At 32.3% G+C, this 18,203-nt stretch overlaps 1 protein-coding gene across 2 annotated transcripts in view; it reads left to right on the forward strand.

Annotated features, from left to right (window-relative positions):
* NRG3 (neuregulin 3) overlaps positions 1-18,203 on the forward strand; it is a 1,117,732-nt gene that overhangs the window by 1,058,892 nt on the left and 40,637 nt on the right. For both annotated transcript variants that reach the window (XM_049790772.1, XM_049790773.1), the window contains exon 5: positions 13,787-13,889. In XM_049790772.1, the coding sequence (XP_049646729.1) occupies positions 13,787-13,889 (103 nt within the window). The remainder of the gene's footprint in view (positions 1-13,786; positions 13,890-18,203) is intronic.

The following is an 18,203-nucleotide window of genomic DNA, read 5'->3' on the forward strand; positions in this document are numbered from 1 at the left end:
CATCCAAGGTTGTCTATATCATCACCTGGAAGCAATACTCTACCTGGGAAGACCCTACAGCTGCTCTGACATCGACCTACTCAAAAGAGACTTCCCTTAACACTGAGAAGACTTAACAACAACAATGACCTGCTTACTGGACAGGGCTTTCTGCATTGCCCTTTAATTGTGAGGTGAAATGAGAGGATGCTCCACACCAGCTTGACTTTAATGTAGGATATGCAGATTCCAGTATCACTAATACAGAAACCTGATGCCAACAATAGAGACTGCATGAAAAATAAAACTGTATTGGCACTACAATGATTTGGATTGAACAAATTGGCTTGCCTGGAGCCTAGAGTTGGTCTTATGCCAGGAAACTTCAGGGGTAGGGTCTCCTTGTATTTAGGTCAAGGCTTTTCCTTTCCATGTCCCCTACATTTTGGTGGGCCTATTCAAACAATAATTGCCACTCTAACACCGTTTTTACTGTGCTCCTTTGACTCTAAACCTTAAAGAAAAAATCCACTTAAACTTTTGATGTTAACTTAAACTAAGATGCATGTGCATGAAAATGTAAAAAAAAAAAATACTATGCTTTCAATGTTTAAGGAGTCACATAAATTTCATGGCCTTATATTGCTTTGTGTACTGCTAAGAAATGTTATAATGTACTACAATCTGGGGACTTGTGGACAAAGTAATTGTATATGGGTTCTGTTTTATTTTTCTTAATGTTCTTTGACTGTAAGTTCAAAATTTCGGAATCAGCAAGGGGATTTCTTCTGAGAACTCTGTTTATGGGTGATTGTCCTTCCACTGCAACTTTACCTTGTCCTCTTTCTTTGCATCATTGTTCTCATAATTAAAAATACAAAATTAAAAAAAATAAAATCAAAAAAATATTTCTTTTGCTTTTAATATTTAAATGTATTTTTCTAAGTGATTCATGTTTTTATTATCAATAAATAAAATACTTTTATTCATAACAGTAAAAAATGACATGGATATGGAAAGTACAAATTAGATATGAATTTAGATAGATGGATAAAAATACATTAATATACACGATGAAGATTTTATAGCATAGATTTGAGATATTACAAACTGAATTTCATATGTAGAAGCATACCATTTTAAATGCAAACCAGATATTTGACTATACTAAATTCCAGTTACAACAATATCTATTGTAATAAAAATATAGTAAAATATTATATATACTTGAAGACAATAAACTAATGAAACATTTGCTAAAAATCATAAAAATTTGATAAAATAATTTTGTAATAATAATTTTATGATAATATTTTTATTATTTAGTAATGACATTGTAATAAGATTAGGAAAAAAGATAAAAAGCCGGTGAGAATAAATGAAAGTCATATATCCAAGGAAAAAAAAAACAATTAGAATGCACATTTAACATTTATAAAGTTTACAGTGATTGAGGTAGAGTAATAGTAGAGTGGATTAAGGGATTGAATTATATCTAGCAACACTAACTCAGTCTTCAGCACTTTGTATTATACTCTGAGCCATAATAAAATAGTTTTAAAGGGGCCAGAGTGATAGTACAGTGGTAGGACATTTGCCTTGCACTGATCTGAACTGAATTCTATACCTGACAATTCATATGGTCCTCTGAGCACCAATAGGAGTGATTTCTAAGTGTAGAGCCAAGAGTAACCCGAATCCTGCCAGTGTGATCCCCCCCAAAAAATAGAGTAGTCTCTACGCACAAAACCAGGAGAAATACCGTAGCATCATTTAGTGTCTTTTCTCCCAAAATATTATCCTTTAGTTCATAATTAGTCTTAACAACTTTTAAAGACAGTAAAATAAAAGTTAATGAATTTCTGGTGACCAGTATGATATAGTAGATACAAATAGTGAATAATATTAATGTATATGTGTTATTTGTGTAGTACTCAAGCCAATGTAACCCAAAGCAATTAATTTTTAAAAATCAACAGCAAAAAATAGAATCATGTAGACACTTAATAATAAGGAATGTATTCATAAGTAATTCTTAAATCAAAGAATAATATTTAAAAATTGACATTAAAATATCTAATATCATGCTAATTGTGTTGATATTTTTGTGGCAAAAATGTAAAAGTCTTCTCTCATGAGCCAATTATTCAACCATTAGATGTAAAAAGATAAAATTTGATAAACTTTGAAGAGTAAAAAAATTAATAATGAACTGAAAATATCACACAAAAGATATAATTTAAAAAGGCAAAAGTTGGAGTTAAAATTTATCTAAAGTAATAAAAGCAGAACATCATGCTTAGATGACTTTAGAAATGAATTCTTTGTAACATGCAAGCAAGTGATTATTTCAGTTTGCTCAGCCTTTTCCAGAGAATTGAAAAGTGAAAATATACCAAAATTATTTTAAGTGGTTGTAATCATTTTAAAACAAATATCTAATAAAAGAAGATGCAAGTTTATAGAAAGCAAATGGTGCCCTGCACATTACATAAAATAGAATATTACCTCACAAATTTTTTCAACCTCTTAATGTATTTAAATAGTATATCTTTCCATTCTGCAAGGAATTCATATATAAATAAAAACTTAAATAACAAAAAAAATCATCTGTAGCACTTTTAAAATCAATAGGTAATTTTTGCTATTGTAGAAAATATTTTATTAAATGAAGCATCAAGATGCTATCAACTGATAATGTAGTAAAATATATTGCATAATGTCAAAATACAATATCAAAGAATAAAATTGTATGTAAGAAACCATGACAAGATATTTTGTTTTTTTATACATTAAAATATCTACATTAACATATCTAGTTACTACTAGATCTACAAATCAATTATAATTGACAAAAATTTAATAGAAAATTTAGTGTTGATATGAAGATAAGGAATGGCATTCACTGCTAGAAAGAAAATATTGCTCAGGCAGTTTTCTGATATTTTACCACTTAAGACTCATAACTAGGCCTTAATGAAACCCTGTCACACCCATTTGCAAAATAGAAAACTAAACTTCCGAGAGAGATTTGCACATACTTGGTGGCACCAGGCTCCAAGTTGTTCTGATTTCTTGATGAATTTGGGGTGAGTTCCAAATTTATATAAACTTTACTGTGCCTAGCTGAGGTTGATGCTGGATTTTGAATGTACTTGTTAATGTAAATTTCATTTCCCTAGAAATGCCTATTTACAGTGATACCAGATATAAAGAGTGACTTTAATGAGAAAAACATGATGTTTTGATTTCCTAGATAGCAATATATGTGAACTTCGAGGTAGTTAAACTACATAACTAAAAACAGCTGCTTTACATAATTTTTTCAGTTAGTACTCCTAATTGTGGCTTGTATTTTGACTAACAGTCTCAAGTTAGATTCGGGAACTCATGTTTTTGCACAAATTGGAGGAGTACTAATCAGTATGGAAGCTTGTTGCTTTACATAATTTTTTCAGTTAGTACTCCTAATTGTGGCTTGTATTTTGACTAACAGTCTCAAGTTAGATTCGGGAACTCATGTTTTTGCACAAATTGGAGGAGTACTAATCAGTATGGAAGCTTGTTTCTTCCCAAAGGATAGTGTCAGGACTGAAATTTGTTAATTTTGAGGAACTGTCCCTGCTGAGATCTGAACTGGAGTTCTTGCCTCAGAAATGAAAAATGGAGGGGCCGGGAAGGTGGCGCTAGAAGTAAGGTGTCTGCCTTGCAAGCACTAGCATAGGACGGACTGCAGTTCGATCTCCTGGTGTCCCATATGCCCCCCCCTCTCCCAAGCCAGAGGCGATTTCTGAGCGCGTAGCCAGGAATAACCCCTGAGCGTCAAACGGGTGTGGCCCAAAATCCAAAAAAAGAAAAAAAGAAATGGAAATGCACTTAAGAAGCCTGGAGATTTTATTCTTCTTGGCACTAAGAATCACCCTCATTATTAGCAGGAGTTAGTTATCAGATGAAATCATCTTGGTTCTTTATCGACTCTAGTTTGGTCCATTTCCATCCATCTGCTCATGTAAGGTGAAATTTTTTTAATGAAGAGTGAACGTAAAAGATCACCAGCTTGAGCAGTTTTTATCATTACAATGTGCTGTTTTCGTCTCTGATAAAAGGACTTGATTAAAATGATGCAAAATAGAGACTTTAAAACATGAGTGAATCTACAGTTGCATGAATGAGTTACTGCTTCAGGGAAAAGTGGCACTTGGGGGTTCTGAATATTTGCTTTAGAATGCTAAATCAGATTGGAATTAAACAGCTTTTGAAAAAGCAAATAGATGTTCTTAAATCATGATCTAAGCTTAAGAAAATGGGGTCATTTTTTTTTCTAAAAGTTAATGTAAATGCTAAGTCACATGAGACAGTTTCCAGTCCAAAATGCTTTGCTCAACAATTGAATTCACAGCGCGATACAAAACATGATTCAGAACTGTAACTTGGCAAGTTTCAGAAACTAGACTCATATATTTTTTTGCTTTTGATCTCTTTCTCTTAAACAGATGCTGTTTTTAAGAAACTAAAATGTCTTAATGTGTCAGGTAACCAAAGGAATCTTTTACTCTTTAATTGTAAATGACATGTTTTAAAGTCTTTTTACAATATTGCAATGAAATATCATTGGGGATATTCTAAGTTCCAGAGAAAAAGACCAAAACTGGAACGCAGCTTTGTCACCATACATTAGGGTCTCTAATCTTGTATAAAAGAACTCAAGAGTTGCTTAGTCTCCTGGAGAGGAGGCCAGAAGTGTCAGAGAGCTTACCCACAGATGTTCTCTGAAACAATGAGATGGTAGTTGGTGGACATGTCCCCAATTTCTTGCTCCTTTTTGAGTAATGTTGAAGTACATTTTATGTAGTCTTAGAGAATTTACATTGAGGTTGAGTGTTGGATGTTCTTAGTGATAGAAAACTAAGCTAATGTGTTTTTAGTTCTTTACCCCTCTTCTTTATTCACAGCCTTACCATGCTTTCTGGACTCTAATGATTCTCTTAGAGAATCTAACAAAAAAAAAAATATCTGGAGCTAAGAGATGTGATGAGTAGACCTATGACTAGACCTATTTAAACCACACTCCATGTATCAGGGATCCCAGTGTGCCTTACTCGGATATTCTAGAGAAGTTTCCAGAGTCTGTTCAACCCACTCTCTCCACTGAGTTTAGCTTCCTAAGAATAAATTTTATGTCATTGTATATACTTTAGACCAGTATTTTGGAATGAGCTTGGACATATTGATTGTCTATGTATACATAGACATATTCTTATTTTATTGAGAAGGAATAAAGATAGAAAAGAAGTACCTCTGGGCTTTGAATCTTTATTTCGACATCTCTTGTCTGAGAATTATGAAACATTAATAGTGGATTTGGAAGAAAGGAACACTAACTAAGGCTTATAAGCCAGGCGTTTGACTTTAGATTGCACACTCTTGACACAGTGAATTATTGGGAGATGATTTAGCTATTTCAACCTTTAACTAGCTCATGTGTGAAAAGAGACTATATAACTTTATGAGATCTCTTCAAAATAGTAGGTTCTATCAGCTAAAATCCTTCAGAGAGCGATTGTTTTAAATATGGAAATGCTTAAAAGTTTCTCTTACTTTTTTGCCTAGACACTGAATGCTTTCTTGCATGAGTTAATGTCCTCTTCATATCTGCACTCAGCTTTTATATACACATTTTTTTAAAGTGCCAAGGAGCATAAATAGTGGACGCTAGAATTTAGGTTAAAATGATGATAGCAGCTAAATTTATAATAAAGTGTACAAGCATAAAAAACATGACTATAATAAAGTACTTTGAAACATTTGATAAATAAATATACAGAGTATTTTATATGACTGAAGAAATGTGAAAGCTATTTTCCACTGTTTTATCTCTTTACTATCTCTGATTTTCTTAGAATCATTTTTTGTCAGCATACATTGAAGGAAAGCAAGGGAAATAATTTAAAAATAAAATTTGCTCTTTCAGACATATGTTAAGTTCAGAAACTAAGATCATATTTTTATTCTAAAAAATTTCATCAAAACTACAAAATCACCATTTTTAAGGAGAAAAGAAACATTCTGGGGAAGTTTCCTATTTTAAGGAGACGATTTTCAGTCTGCATATAAGCCAGCTCCATAAACTCCAATTATTCTCAAAAGAGACGTAAACCGAGCTGTGAAAAATCATGGGTACACCTGCTTCATAGTTGAAAGCTGGGATACTCTCAGGAGGAGAAGTGGGTCCAATCTCCTCCATCCTGCCAAAGTCCTGGTACTTGCCAATGGTCCAAATTCACTATTTTTCCCCTGATCTTTGTAGAGATGCCTAACAACCAAACAAAATTTCTGGTATGTTGCTATTTGAGCTAAGATCTCCAAGTCTCTGTTGAAATGAATGCAGTCATCCCCGTAATTCTGTACTTTCTGCCACAGACATGCCCTACAGCTACAGCCATATCAGTCATAGAACCTGGAATTCTTGAAGCAAGCAGCTGCATATGCAGTCATGCAACACTGCCAAATGTTTCCATACTGGCACCCCAGTAGGAACACAACAAGTTAGATGTCAAAATAGCATAAAAGCCATGCAAAGTCAACAAACAAAATTATAATAGAATGATTAACAACAAGAAACATATTAGTAAACCTTCAGACAATGACATAATCACTCCAATGGGAGATACCATCATTTTCACCAATTTACATTAGCTGTGGGTTTTTCCCTAATAATTCTATTACCACTTGGTTGTAAACAAGATATATAAAGTAGATTATGTTCTGCCAAGGAGGCAGGCTTGAGTGTGGGAAGGAATCAGAGAGACTATGTGGAGCGGATTTTATACAAGTGGGTGGGATGGGTGTTAGAACATGGAATGACAGTATCATGTTTATTACTATCAAATGTGTAAACCATGGTGTTTAAATGAAGTAATATTATTGTTAAAGAATGAAGACAAGTTTCTGTATATCTGAAGATATGCTCAGCAAAGTCATCAGAGGTAACAAATAAATGTGGCATAGCTTTTAGTTCTCATGATCAGAGCTAAAAGGGTGCTATGGACTAAATTAAATTACTTATTATGTGAGAAACTTAAGTAAGAATATAAGTTAAAAAAAAAAAAAACAAGCTCAGGGGCCAGAGTTGTGGCGCATAAGGCATCTGCCTTGCAAGCTAGCCTAGGACAGATCACAGGTCAATCCCCCAGCTTCCCTTATGGTTCCCCAAGCCAGGGGCGATTTCTGAGTATATAGCCAGGAGTAACCCCTGAACCTCACCAGGTGTGGCCCCAAAACAAAACAAAACAAAACAAACAAACAAAAAACAAGCTCAAGATAATATATTAATCACATCTATAGTATCATTTCTAACATCAAATTAGAAGTGATATAAAGAAATTGTATTCGACATATATTTTGAGTAACTCATTCAATATGACATTCCTAATAAATTATTGTAACTATCTGAAAGACTAATAATTTGGGGCCAGAGGGATAGCACAACAGTAGGGCATTTGCCTTGCATACGGCTAACCCTGGACAGACCTCCATTCAATTACTGGTAATCCATTTGGTTCCCCAAGCCTGCCAAGGGTGATTTCTGAGTGCAGAGCCTGCAGTAACCCCTGAGCGCAGCTGGATGTGACCCAAAACAAAAACAAACAAATAAACAAAATGATTAATGATTTACTGTTTGTTCTGTACATTTTTTGAGAATAAACACATTTACGTCACTATATTAAAGGAGACGGGAAGAAATAAAACAAAAGTCTTAGCCAAATAGCAAGACAAAGAATCACTGAAAATACCTACCCTGGTTAGGTCCTTGGCACTATAACATATTGTTAGATCTTTGGTACCAGAGCATATCACCATCCCTAATGACAGAGTAAAAATTAAGCCTCAAACACTGCTGACTAAGACCCAGAAAAAATTATTAATATAGGACCTTATAAAATTTGTATAAACACTTTCAATTTATTCATGAAGCAACTTAATCCCAGAGATACTAAACAACATTCCCAAGATCAGTCCAAGCTAATTAAGTGATAGAACTAAAATATGATCACATTATATGTGGTTTTCTTCTTATGTTATAATTTTTGTGATTATAAATTTCATATGAATTAAAAACCATTTTGATGACTTTTTAATTTGCTTTTAGTGCTAACACACACACACACACACATATATATTTGGAAATGTACCTCAATTCCGATAATTTTCATAATGTAAAATTTTGCATTTACATCATTTATTTTTCTGACTTTTACGGTGTTGTCGTTTTGGTTTGGTTTGGTTTGGTTTGGTTTAGTTTTGTGGTACATGATTGGCAGTACTCTTTTCTCTATATTTTAGGATCCCTCCTTAAACCCTATGTATTTAAGGACTTTCAGGGGCATATGGAATTTAGGCATAAAACTCAGGTTGGCCATATGTAAGGCAAGTATTTTACTGATTGTACTATTACTCCAGCCTCTGTAAATTTATATTTGAATAAGCTGTGAAGACCATGGTTATGGTTTATTTTTGTACACTTTTCTATTATCTTCTTGAAATGTTTGTTTTTGAAACTATCCCTCCTCCATTGAAGTGCCTGATTTAATTGTAAAAATCAATTGGCCACTTATTTCCACTTATCATTGGGGGAAGGAGTTGTAACATACCTAGTAGTCCTCAGAGACTCATTGCTTGTAATTTTCTCATGGTAGTACTTAGGGATGATGTACTGCCAAGAACCAAATTCAATTTTCTCAAATTCAAAGCTTGTGTTTGAGCCCTTTAAGCAACTTCCTAGCCTAGCTTGTATATATTTATAAACCATAGCCCTCATTTTATTGATTTCACTCAGTAAGTCCATATCATATTGACATAATTATTGTAGCTTTATAATAAGTCTTGAAGTACAGTAAATTGAGTCCTTCATCTTTTTTCTTGCTACAAAAAAGTCATTTTGACTAACCAAAATATATTTTATATAATTACTGTTTTTAAACACTGTGATTACTAAATTGTTCATGATTGCATTTCAGTCATGCATTGCACTCCACCCTTCGCTAATGCACATTTCCTACCATTAATGTCCCTAGTTGAAAATTAATTTCTTTAAAAAAACAAAAAGCAATGCCAACTGTCCTCATACCATGTGTCACTTATTCCTGGCACTTGCTCTAGAAATACCCCTTTTGCCTATGCCCCAATGGACTCAAAATGCTAACTCCGACCTCTTTTGTCATCTATGCTCATCTAAGGCTTTGATCCCCTCCATACCACTGTCACTCCAGTATGTGCAAATCTCCCTGTTTCCCATGCACAAGGAAATCCCCAGAACAGCCCACCTCTTGACCCAAAACAACAGACACCTAGTACATCCATACATTAGGTTTATACCATCCACTCCACTAACTCCAAGTGTTTCTGGTTTATTTTGTTGCTTCAATTTTTTTCATAATTGTCTTCTATGCAAATAGGGTGACTAGAGATTATACTGTGTAAAGACTGATTAGCAAGTTAAGAAACTAACATTATGAGGTTTATAGATTTTAGAGATTAAAATATGCATGTATAAAAAGAAAAAGTTTTGATTTCAGATAATTGGGAATCAGAATCTCAAATCATATTGCCCACAAATTTTTTAAATTTTATTTTTGAGGGTTTTTTTGGGGGGCATACCTGGTTGTGCTACTGTTGTGGTTACTATAGGCTCTGTGCTAAAAAATTACTCCTGCCCACTTTTCTTGAAAAACAATGAAAAATAAAGGAATTCACATGCTTTGGTGGATTGGGTCACTAATCAGACACCCCAATCAAGTGTTATTCAATCCAAGAATAAATGGATGGCTGAACATATGCAAATCAATGAACATAATATACAAAATTCATAAAAAGGATAAAAACTATACAATTATATCAATTAATGCACACAGTCATATTGTCTATAACTAAGCATGTTTTTTCTTATAATTTTTTAAATTGGACATATATTTTTGCTTTATTTCTTTAAATAAACCACCAGTGCCCTGTTGAACAGAAATAGCAAAAACTGATATTTTTATTTTTTGGCTCAGATCTTAGGGAAAAATTTTTAGTTTTTACAGATAGGTATAATGAAAGGTTTTCTTTTCCTTTTTACCATTTTTGAGGAAATTCCCTAATAAATCAAGTTTTCAAAAGATTTTATCAGGAATTAATGCAGACATTTTCAAACAGCTTTTACTTTAATCTTATAATTGAAATGTTTTGGTAACTATTAAAATTGTGAATCATATCAGTTCACATTTTAATAGTAAAAATCAAATCTGCATTTTTTAAAATAATATTCACTTGGCTAAATGGCATTACATTTGAAACTTTGTTGGATATTTTTTCCAAAATTTTTAAACAATATTTGCCAGAATGCTATGGTAAATAAAAGTTATTTTTATAATAGTGGAGGATTTTTGACACTGTTGCTAGAAGGTAAAATACATAGTTTTTATCACATAAAGCAATAATATAGGAACCTTAAAATTTAGTATATCAAAACAAATAATTGAAAAAGATTAGCAATGATAATATTTTATAATTTTGAATTTTAAAAAGTGCTTATATTGGGACTGGAGTTATAGCACAGAGGTATAGCATTTGCCTTTCATGTAGCAGATAGAGAACGAACCTGATTTGATCACCGACGTCCCATATGGTACCCCTAGCCAGTAGTGATTTCCGAAGTATAGCCAGGAGTAACCCCGAGCATCATCGGGTGGGGCCCAAAAACCAAAAAAAAGTGCTTATATTTGAATTAACATATACAGAAATAATTTATAATGACATACACATAAATTATAATATATACTTTTATTTTAATAAAATTATTAAAATTGAAATACAGAATTTTGTAACATTTTAATGAGAAAATAATATTTATATTCTTCTTGTAGTTGAATTTAAGGTCATGAAGACATCAGAATGAATTGAAATAGGTATTTTTCCCTTATTCAGTAATACAAAGGCATGAGATGAATAAAAAGCTAAGATCAAAGTACGTTCTGATGAAAATAAAACATTGTTACTAATTGAATATTTTTCTAGTTTTAGCGTATATTAAAAGCAAAGCAAATCATTTTCTAACTTCAGTTGAATCTTTTCCAATTGAAAAATTCACTAACTTAGGTTATATAAAAAACACTTGCAATAGTTAATTTAAATACATTTTAATTTATGTTTCAATAACAAAATTTTAATAATTATTTTTGAAATTTATTTACATTTTATGTACATTTCCAATTTAAAATGTAATTTGTTATATTTCATATTGTTTATTTCTATAAGATTTTTTTACAAAATTGTTCATGATTTCAGTCATAAAAATATAAAATATCCTTCACCAATTACATCTTTTCCACCACCAATACCTACAGTTTACGTCTTGCCTTTCTACCTTTCTTATTTATTTATTTATTTATTTATTTATTTATTTATTTATTTATTTATTTATTTATTTATTTATTTAGCTTTTGGGCCACACCTGGCAGTGCTCAAGGGTTACTCCTGGCTATCTGCTCAGAAATAGCTCCTCGCAGGCACGGGGGACCATATGGGACGCCGGTATTCGAATCAACCACCTTAGGTTCTGGGTCAGCTGCTTGCAAGGCAAAAGGCGCTGTGCTCTCTTTTCTTCTCTATTTCTATGCCTGATTCTCTGGTAGACATTCTCTCTTCTCTCCTCTCCCTTTCTCTCTCTCTTTCTTTCTCTCTCTCTCCTCTCTCTCTCCTCTCTCTCTCTCTCCTCTCCCTCCCTCCCTCCCTCCCTTTCTCTCTCCCCCTCTCTCTCTCCTCTCTCCCTTTTTCCCTCTCTCCCTCTCTCTCTTTCTCTTTCTCTTTATTTTACCTTTTGGATATGATGGTTTGAATATTGTTACTAAAGTGGTATCAAGCATATCTATTACTTTATCTCTGTTCAGCACCCAGTTCTTGTTCAGAGTGATCATATAAATGTTTGTAGATTTTTAGATATTCAAAAGTCCTCAAAATATCTTTTATTTTATATATTATAAACTTATTATATATATTATAAATTTGAAACTTCATAATAGGCAAACAGATTATCTCCAGTTAAGACCTACTAAGTCAACAACAATATTAGAAGTTATTTGTGTGGCCTTCAATTGCCACAAGGTAACTTGAAACCACACTAAAACTTAAGAATAACTGATGAAGGGGGGTATTCTGTTTATGACTGAAACCCACCTACAAACATGCTTGTAATCCTGGCGCTTAAAGATTTATATATATATATATATATATATATATATATAAAGAAATAACTGTTTTATGTTAATATAGGTTAAACAAAAAATGAAAATATACTCAACCAGTTAATTTTATATAGTTTTGTTATGAAATAAGATAATCTTGTACTATCTTTTTTTTTTTTTAATGAATGAGAGGCCACTTATCTAATACTCAGGGAAGGGCCCAGGTACATTCTGAACTATAACACCATGACCAAACAGACCAGAGAGTTATGGCTAGTGCTTTATGCTCCAGTGCTACTTGAATGCTTCGATGTTAATATCACAAGAGCCCTTAAATCCAGTGGTGCGCTGGAGCATCCAGAGTTACTTAAAGTAATGACATATCTGGTCCCTTACTTCTGTACTATTTCCCAGGTCTCCAACATTCTTTTCTTCTTGATAAATTGTATGGAAGATCTGAGAGTAAAATAAAAATGAGAGAATAAGTGAGATGCTTGAATTTTGTAGAAAATGTATGGCTAAAAATTAGAAACATAGAGAACTAGACTGATGAGATTATTAATCAACCTTAGACACCAAGCAAAATGTCTCTTTTGATGTCTATCTCCTCTGGTGTACTTCCCCAATTATGCACTTTTCCAGTTAGGAGTATAGAAATGTCACATCAAACATGGTCATTTTGGCAAATATATAAAAGGGAGCGAGGGATCAATTACTTGAGGTATTTACATGAGAATGAATGACTGTAATCATGGATCAGAGTCGCTTTAGTTTATAAGTGAATGGAAAATGAGGAGAATAATCAGAGGAGAAAATTCTGGGGTCTATGTATAAAAAGGCTTGATGAGATGGAATAATATTTTTATTAGACATATTGTAGAAAATTAGCTAGAAGTGTAATGATAGTAGCTGAAAAATAAAAAGCTTGTAATTGAATGTTTTGTCAGTGTGTGATAGAAGCAACAGGTGTAGTAATTTATACTATTGGTATTATGGAAGTCAAAGAATGGGTGAACAAAGCATATATGTGCCCAACTGAAATTCTCTTTCATGAATGACACCAGTAAACAGTAGGTAAGTTCGTGCAACATTAAAAATCAAGGAGCAAAAAATAAGAAAACACATAAGCATCACTAATCAGATAATGCTGAAAACTATCACTGCACTGGTGATCTTGTGGATATATTTCCTATTATAGATATATCTATATATATATATGTAGATATATATATAGCTATATACAGATATATATATCTTGTGGATATATTTTGTATTATAGATAATTTTAAGGTCCATCATACTTGATAAATGTATATTTCACATCTTTATTAAGCATGAAATTTCTTTTAATAATTAGTTTTATAATAATTATATTAGTGTATGAGTTATGGTGTTGTATATAGATACCAAAATAAAACATTAAAATATAGTAAATAATTTTGAAATTGAATCAACTTCCTTGGATTCATAACAGGAAGAAAGCGTTTTGCCTTGAAAGGATCTTTACCATCTCAGAAGTGAAAAGATGAATATTGTCTATACTTGCCCTGCTAACATTCATTTAATTCTGGCTTTTAAATTTTCAGAGAGCGAAGAAATTTATCAAAGGCAGGTGCTGTCAATTTCATGTATCATCTTCGGACTTATCATCGTGGGCATGTTCTGTGCAGCTTTTTACTTCAAGAGCAAGTAAGACCATTTCACTCAAGTGTAAAAATGTCACTCCTTAGAGGAAGAACTTTTTCTTTAAATTCTCAGTGTTTTTTTTCCAGTAGATGGTATTTGTGTAAATGTGTTCATAACACTTTATTTAATTATTTAGAATATTTATAATATCACAGAATATTCTGTAGGCCATTTTGTGTTTAAATTGCACACATGTGTGTGTTTGTATGTATGTGAGAAAAAGAAGGGAAGATGAGAAAGAATTATTGTTACTACATAATAATATTTTCCTCTTTGTTATCATGAAACTGTTCTTTGCAATATTTTGTTTCTCTGCCTGAACTTTTGCTATTACTAAGGGATTTAAATTTTTCTAAAAGAGCCATAATTGCAGACCTGACTATCACTAATAACTATAATTTCATAATGAAAGCATAACAAATCACTTTTCACTTCACAATATTTTCACCTGTTACCCATCAAAATTTTAGGTAACTATGAAATATAATGACTATAAAATTTTTTGGTGTGTAAATTATTAAGCACATCTCAAATGCATTTAAATTCACTTTGCTAAGAAATGAAATCGACTTTAGATAAAGTTGCTTAATTTAGGGGCCAGTGTCATCATATAGCAGAGAAGGTGTTCTACCTTGCATGCACCTGACCCAAGTTCCATACCTAGCACCCATATTAGCCTTCCAGAAATGGTATCTAATTATAGAGCAGGAGTAAGCCCAGAGCAACACAGATTGTGGCCCTAAAACAGACAAAACAAAAAAGGTATTTAATTTTACTAATAAAATAGAATAAATAAAATGCAAACAGGTCTGAAATATATGTAAAAATGTATGTATGAATATATTCCACAGAGATTTTGATAAAACATGATGTAATTTATGCCACAGTTTGAAATTCAGATAAGAATATTAAATCTCTTAATTTTTTGTGAAGTATACAATTACACAAGTATAAAGAATACAAAGTATACCAAGTATATATGGTATATATTTATTACATATTTTATATAATTGGTAAATTCCTGAGAGAGAACGTAAGGGCTGAACTATAAACTGTGTGTAGAAGAGCCAGTTTCACTCCTGAGCACTGCATGGTGCCCTGTTCAGCACCAGAAGTGACCTCCAAGTTTCATTTCAGGAATAGCCCTGAACACTGAAGGGTATGGCCACAAAAACCAAATAAATTAAACAGATAAGTAGGCACAGTCTTATTCTGATAACTACTCTTAACTCCAAGCTTTTTATTAGAACAATTAAATTTAATCAAAATAAATTTATTTCCAGTTGCTCTTCTAAACGTGCACCATTTCTATTATGCAAATTTTCTGCACTTTGTGTAAGCTGATGCTTGTAAAACTGTGATCATGATAGAAATTGATGAAAACTATAGTTTGAATCCAGAATTAGCAATGGTATTTATCTAGTCATTTTTTTTTTTAGAATAAGTTTCAATTTGAAGAAATACTGTGGGAAATAGAATAGAAAACAGAATAATCCCATATGCTTCAGAACCAGTTCCCCCATTATTATATCTTATATAGTATGTTGCATTTATCTTAAGTATAAATTTTGCTTAATATAATATTACATGTAATATTCAATTACAATATTAGTAAACCTCAATTAATATCTTGCAGTCAACCCTTGCTGGGTTTGTGTTATTAGGCAAATCCCTGCCTGGCATATGGCTCTGTTTACTTTTGATAAAATGCAGATAAAAAACAAACCACTGGACAGAATATGTGAACAATCAAATAGGATAATAGTAGAAAGATATTCACACTGTTTAAAGAACTGACAACTCAATGTAGGTTTGCAGTTGCTGATACAATTTGGCACAATAAATAAAGAACTGACTAATAAAATACAGAACATCCACTAAGCAGGAGAGGATGATCACACTGAGCAGGGCATTAGGAGTAGGAGGATGTCTTCTAAAGCGTTGTGCACAAAAAAGCAATTATGTATTTAATAATCAACAAATTACTCTAAAAAGTACTCTTCCAGGGCCAGAGTGGTGGCACAAGAAATAGGGCATTTGCCTTGCATGCACTAAACTAGGATGGTGGTTAGATTCCCTGGCGTCCCATATGGTCCTCCAAAGGACCAATTTCTGAGCCAGGAGTATCCCCTAAGCATCACCGGATGTGGCCCAAAAACCAAATAAATAAATAATACTCTCCTATTTTTAGGTTGTAATTTATGGTAGTTGTATCACATTTATATTAAAAAACAACTGACACAGGAGTGAACAGATAAATAAATAAAATCTCCAATTCTAACAATTAATTGCATGAATTCCAACCATGAATTACAAAGCTACAAATATATTAATTAGGCATACATTGTTCCACTACCAACCACTTCAGGACTGTCAAACTCTCCCTCCTAGGACAAAAAGTAGGTTTTGATAGAAATGCCTCTTCCTATGGCTCATTCATGTATCACAAGAAATGTTCTTCAATATAAGATCCACTAAAAGACATTCTAATGGCTAAGCCAGTGGAGAGCACTAATCATGATGCTGTTGCCTTGCTACTTTCCCAGCTGGAACATATTTTTATTAATATATATATAAGTAAATAAATAAAAATGTCATAAAAATGAACCGGACTTATATTCTTTTCAGCAACTTAGAGTATATTCCTATCTGTATAATTTCAGGCATAGTCTTGAATTGTCTATGCTTGAGATAAATGTCATATTCCTTATAAAGCACCTATTTTGCATTCCTGAAAGCAATATTAAATTTTAAAATGCTTTGGCACAAGTGTCTTTATATTCATATATGGAATTATAATTCCCTTCCAAATCCTTAAACAGGGAAAATTAGATAGACACTATATGTGTTTCTATTATTGTTTTAACTTTGTCTTGCATACTCTAAATCTTCCAGGATTCTAGAATATTTGGTCATTTTATTTCAAATACATTTTTTGAATCTCTGTTTATTGGTATACATAATTCTTTCCCATGGGGGACATAAAACACAGATCTTGGTCATGTATTTTTTACATGATACTTTCTATCTGATATCCTGATCCTTTCTTCACTAACTTACAACTTTTGATATAACATGACTACCCAAAAAACAATATTACATGAGTTGCTAATAGTTTAAAATTAGGAACTATAATGATAGAAATAAAGGACTCCTTCTAGTATTTAAAGTATTTTATAACTGATTTGATTAAATGTTTCAAAACTCTAAAGAACACAATACAAAAAATGCTTCTATGCCAAATAAATAAATAAATACATAAATTTAACAATTTAGTCTCTGGCATGTTACTAACATATTTGCATGTTTGATTTCCAGTATTACACTTGATCACCTGAGCATTATCAGAATTGATCTCTAAGCAGAGGGCTAGGATAGCCAATTTTCATATTATCCTCAAAAATATATGTTACCATATATTTTTGATAAAACTATTGACTGGGTCTTTTAAACATGAATAATTGGGCTCACACAGCAACTATAAATCCATCTAGTTTTTTCCCCTTATTTTTAGATCAGATAGGTCAGAGTATATTTAAATCTATACATGACCTAAATAGAATTTGGAAATGCAAGACATATTTCAAATCTAAAAATGTATTGTATAGGAAGAAAGCTACCAAGAAAATCAATAACCCAATGAGAAAGAAACAAAAGAAAAATGAGTATTGAGGCTACTATTTCAAAGCAAATATGAAAGAAACCTTCCCTGAATGTAGACTCTCACTGTATCATGTAAGATATGTTGGACTACATATGGAGTCTTTTAAGAACAAATAGTAGATACTTAGATATATTTCTAGGGATTTTTTTTATCAATGAGATATTAATCTCCCAGTTAAGACACAGAATGTTAAGATTTCCCTGTTTAATTACATGTTCTTCCCTGAAGTAGATCATCTAAAAATGGTTACTATATGGCTCTGAAGACTTAACCTTTAGTCCAACTTGGGGTGCAAGGCTCAAGTACAAAGATCTTTGTGTTATTTGCTAAGGTCATTACTGAGATCACATTACATCTCGCCTCCTCCCTCTACCCAGTCCTGCTTCCTACCCTTCACTTTCACGTAAATTTTTTCCAGAATCAATCTACTAAAACCTCTTTTTGACAGGGGATGTTACTCCACGGTAGAGCAAAAATTTTGCATGTTTGAGGCTCTTAGTTGAACCTCTTACATTTGTGATATAGAAAACAAACGAGCAAAATACTGCATGTTCTATCTTCATCTTAGTGTCTACTTCCCAAGTAAAAAAAATGTACCATTGCAGATAATGATTATCAATTGTCTACTGGTGTCTGCTATTCCACAGTTTATT

This window comes from Suncus etruscus, chromosome 17 (assembly GCF_024139225.1).
Source record: "Suncus etruscus isolate mSunEtr1 chromosome 17, mSunEtr1.pri.cur, whole genome shotgun sequence".
NCBI classification, from domain to species: Eukaryota; Metazoa; Chordata; class Mammalia; order Eulipotyphla; family Soricidae; genus Suncus; species Suncus etruscus.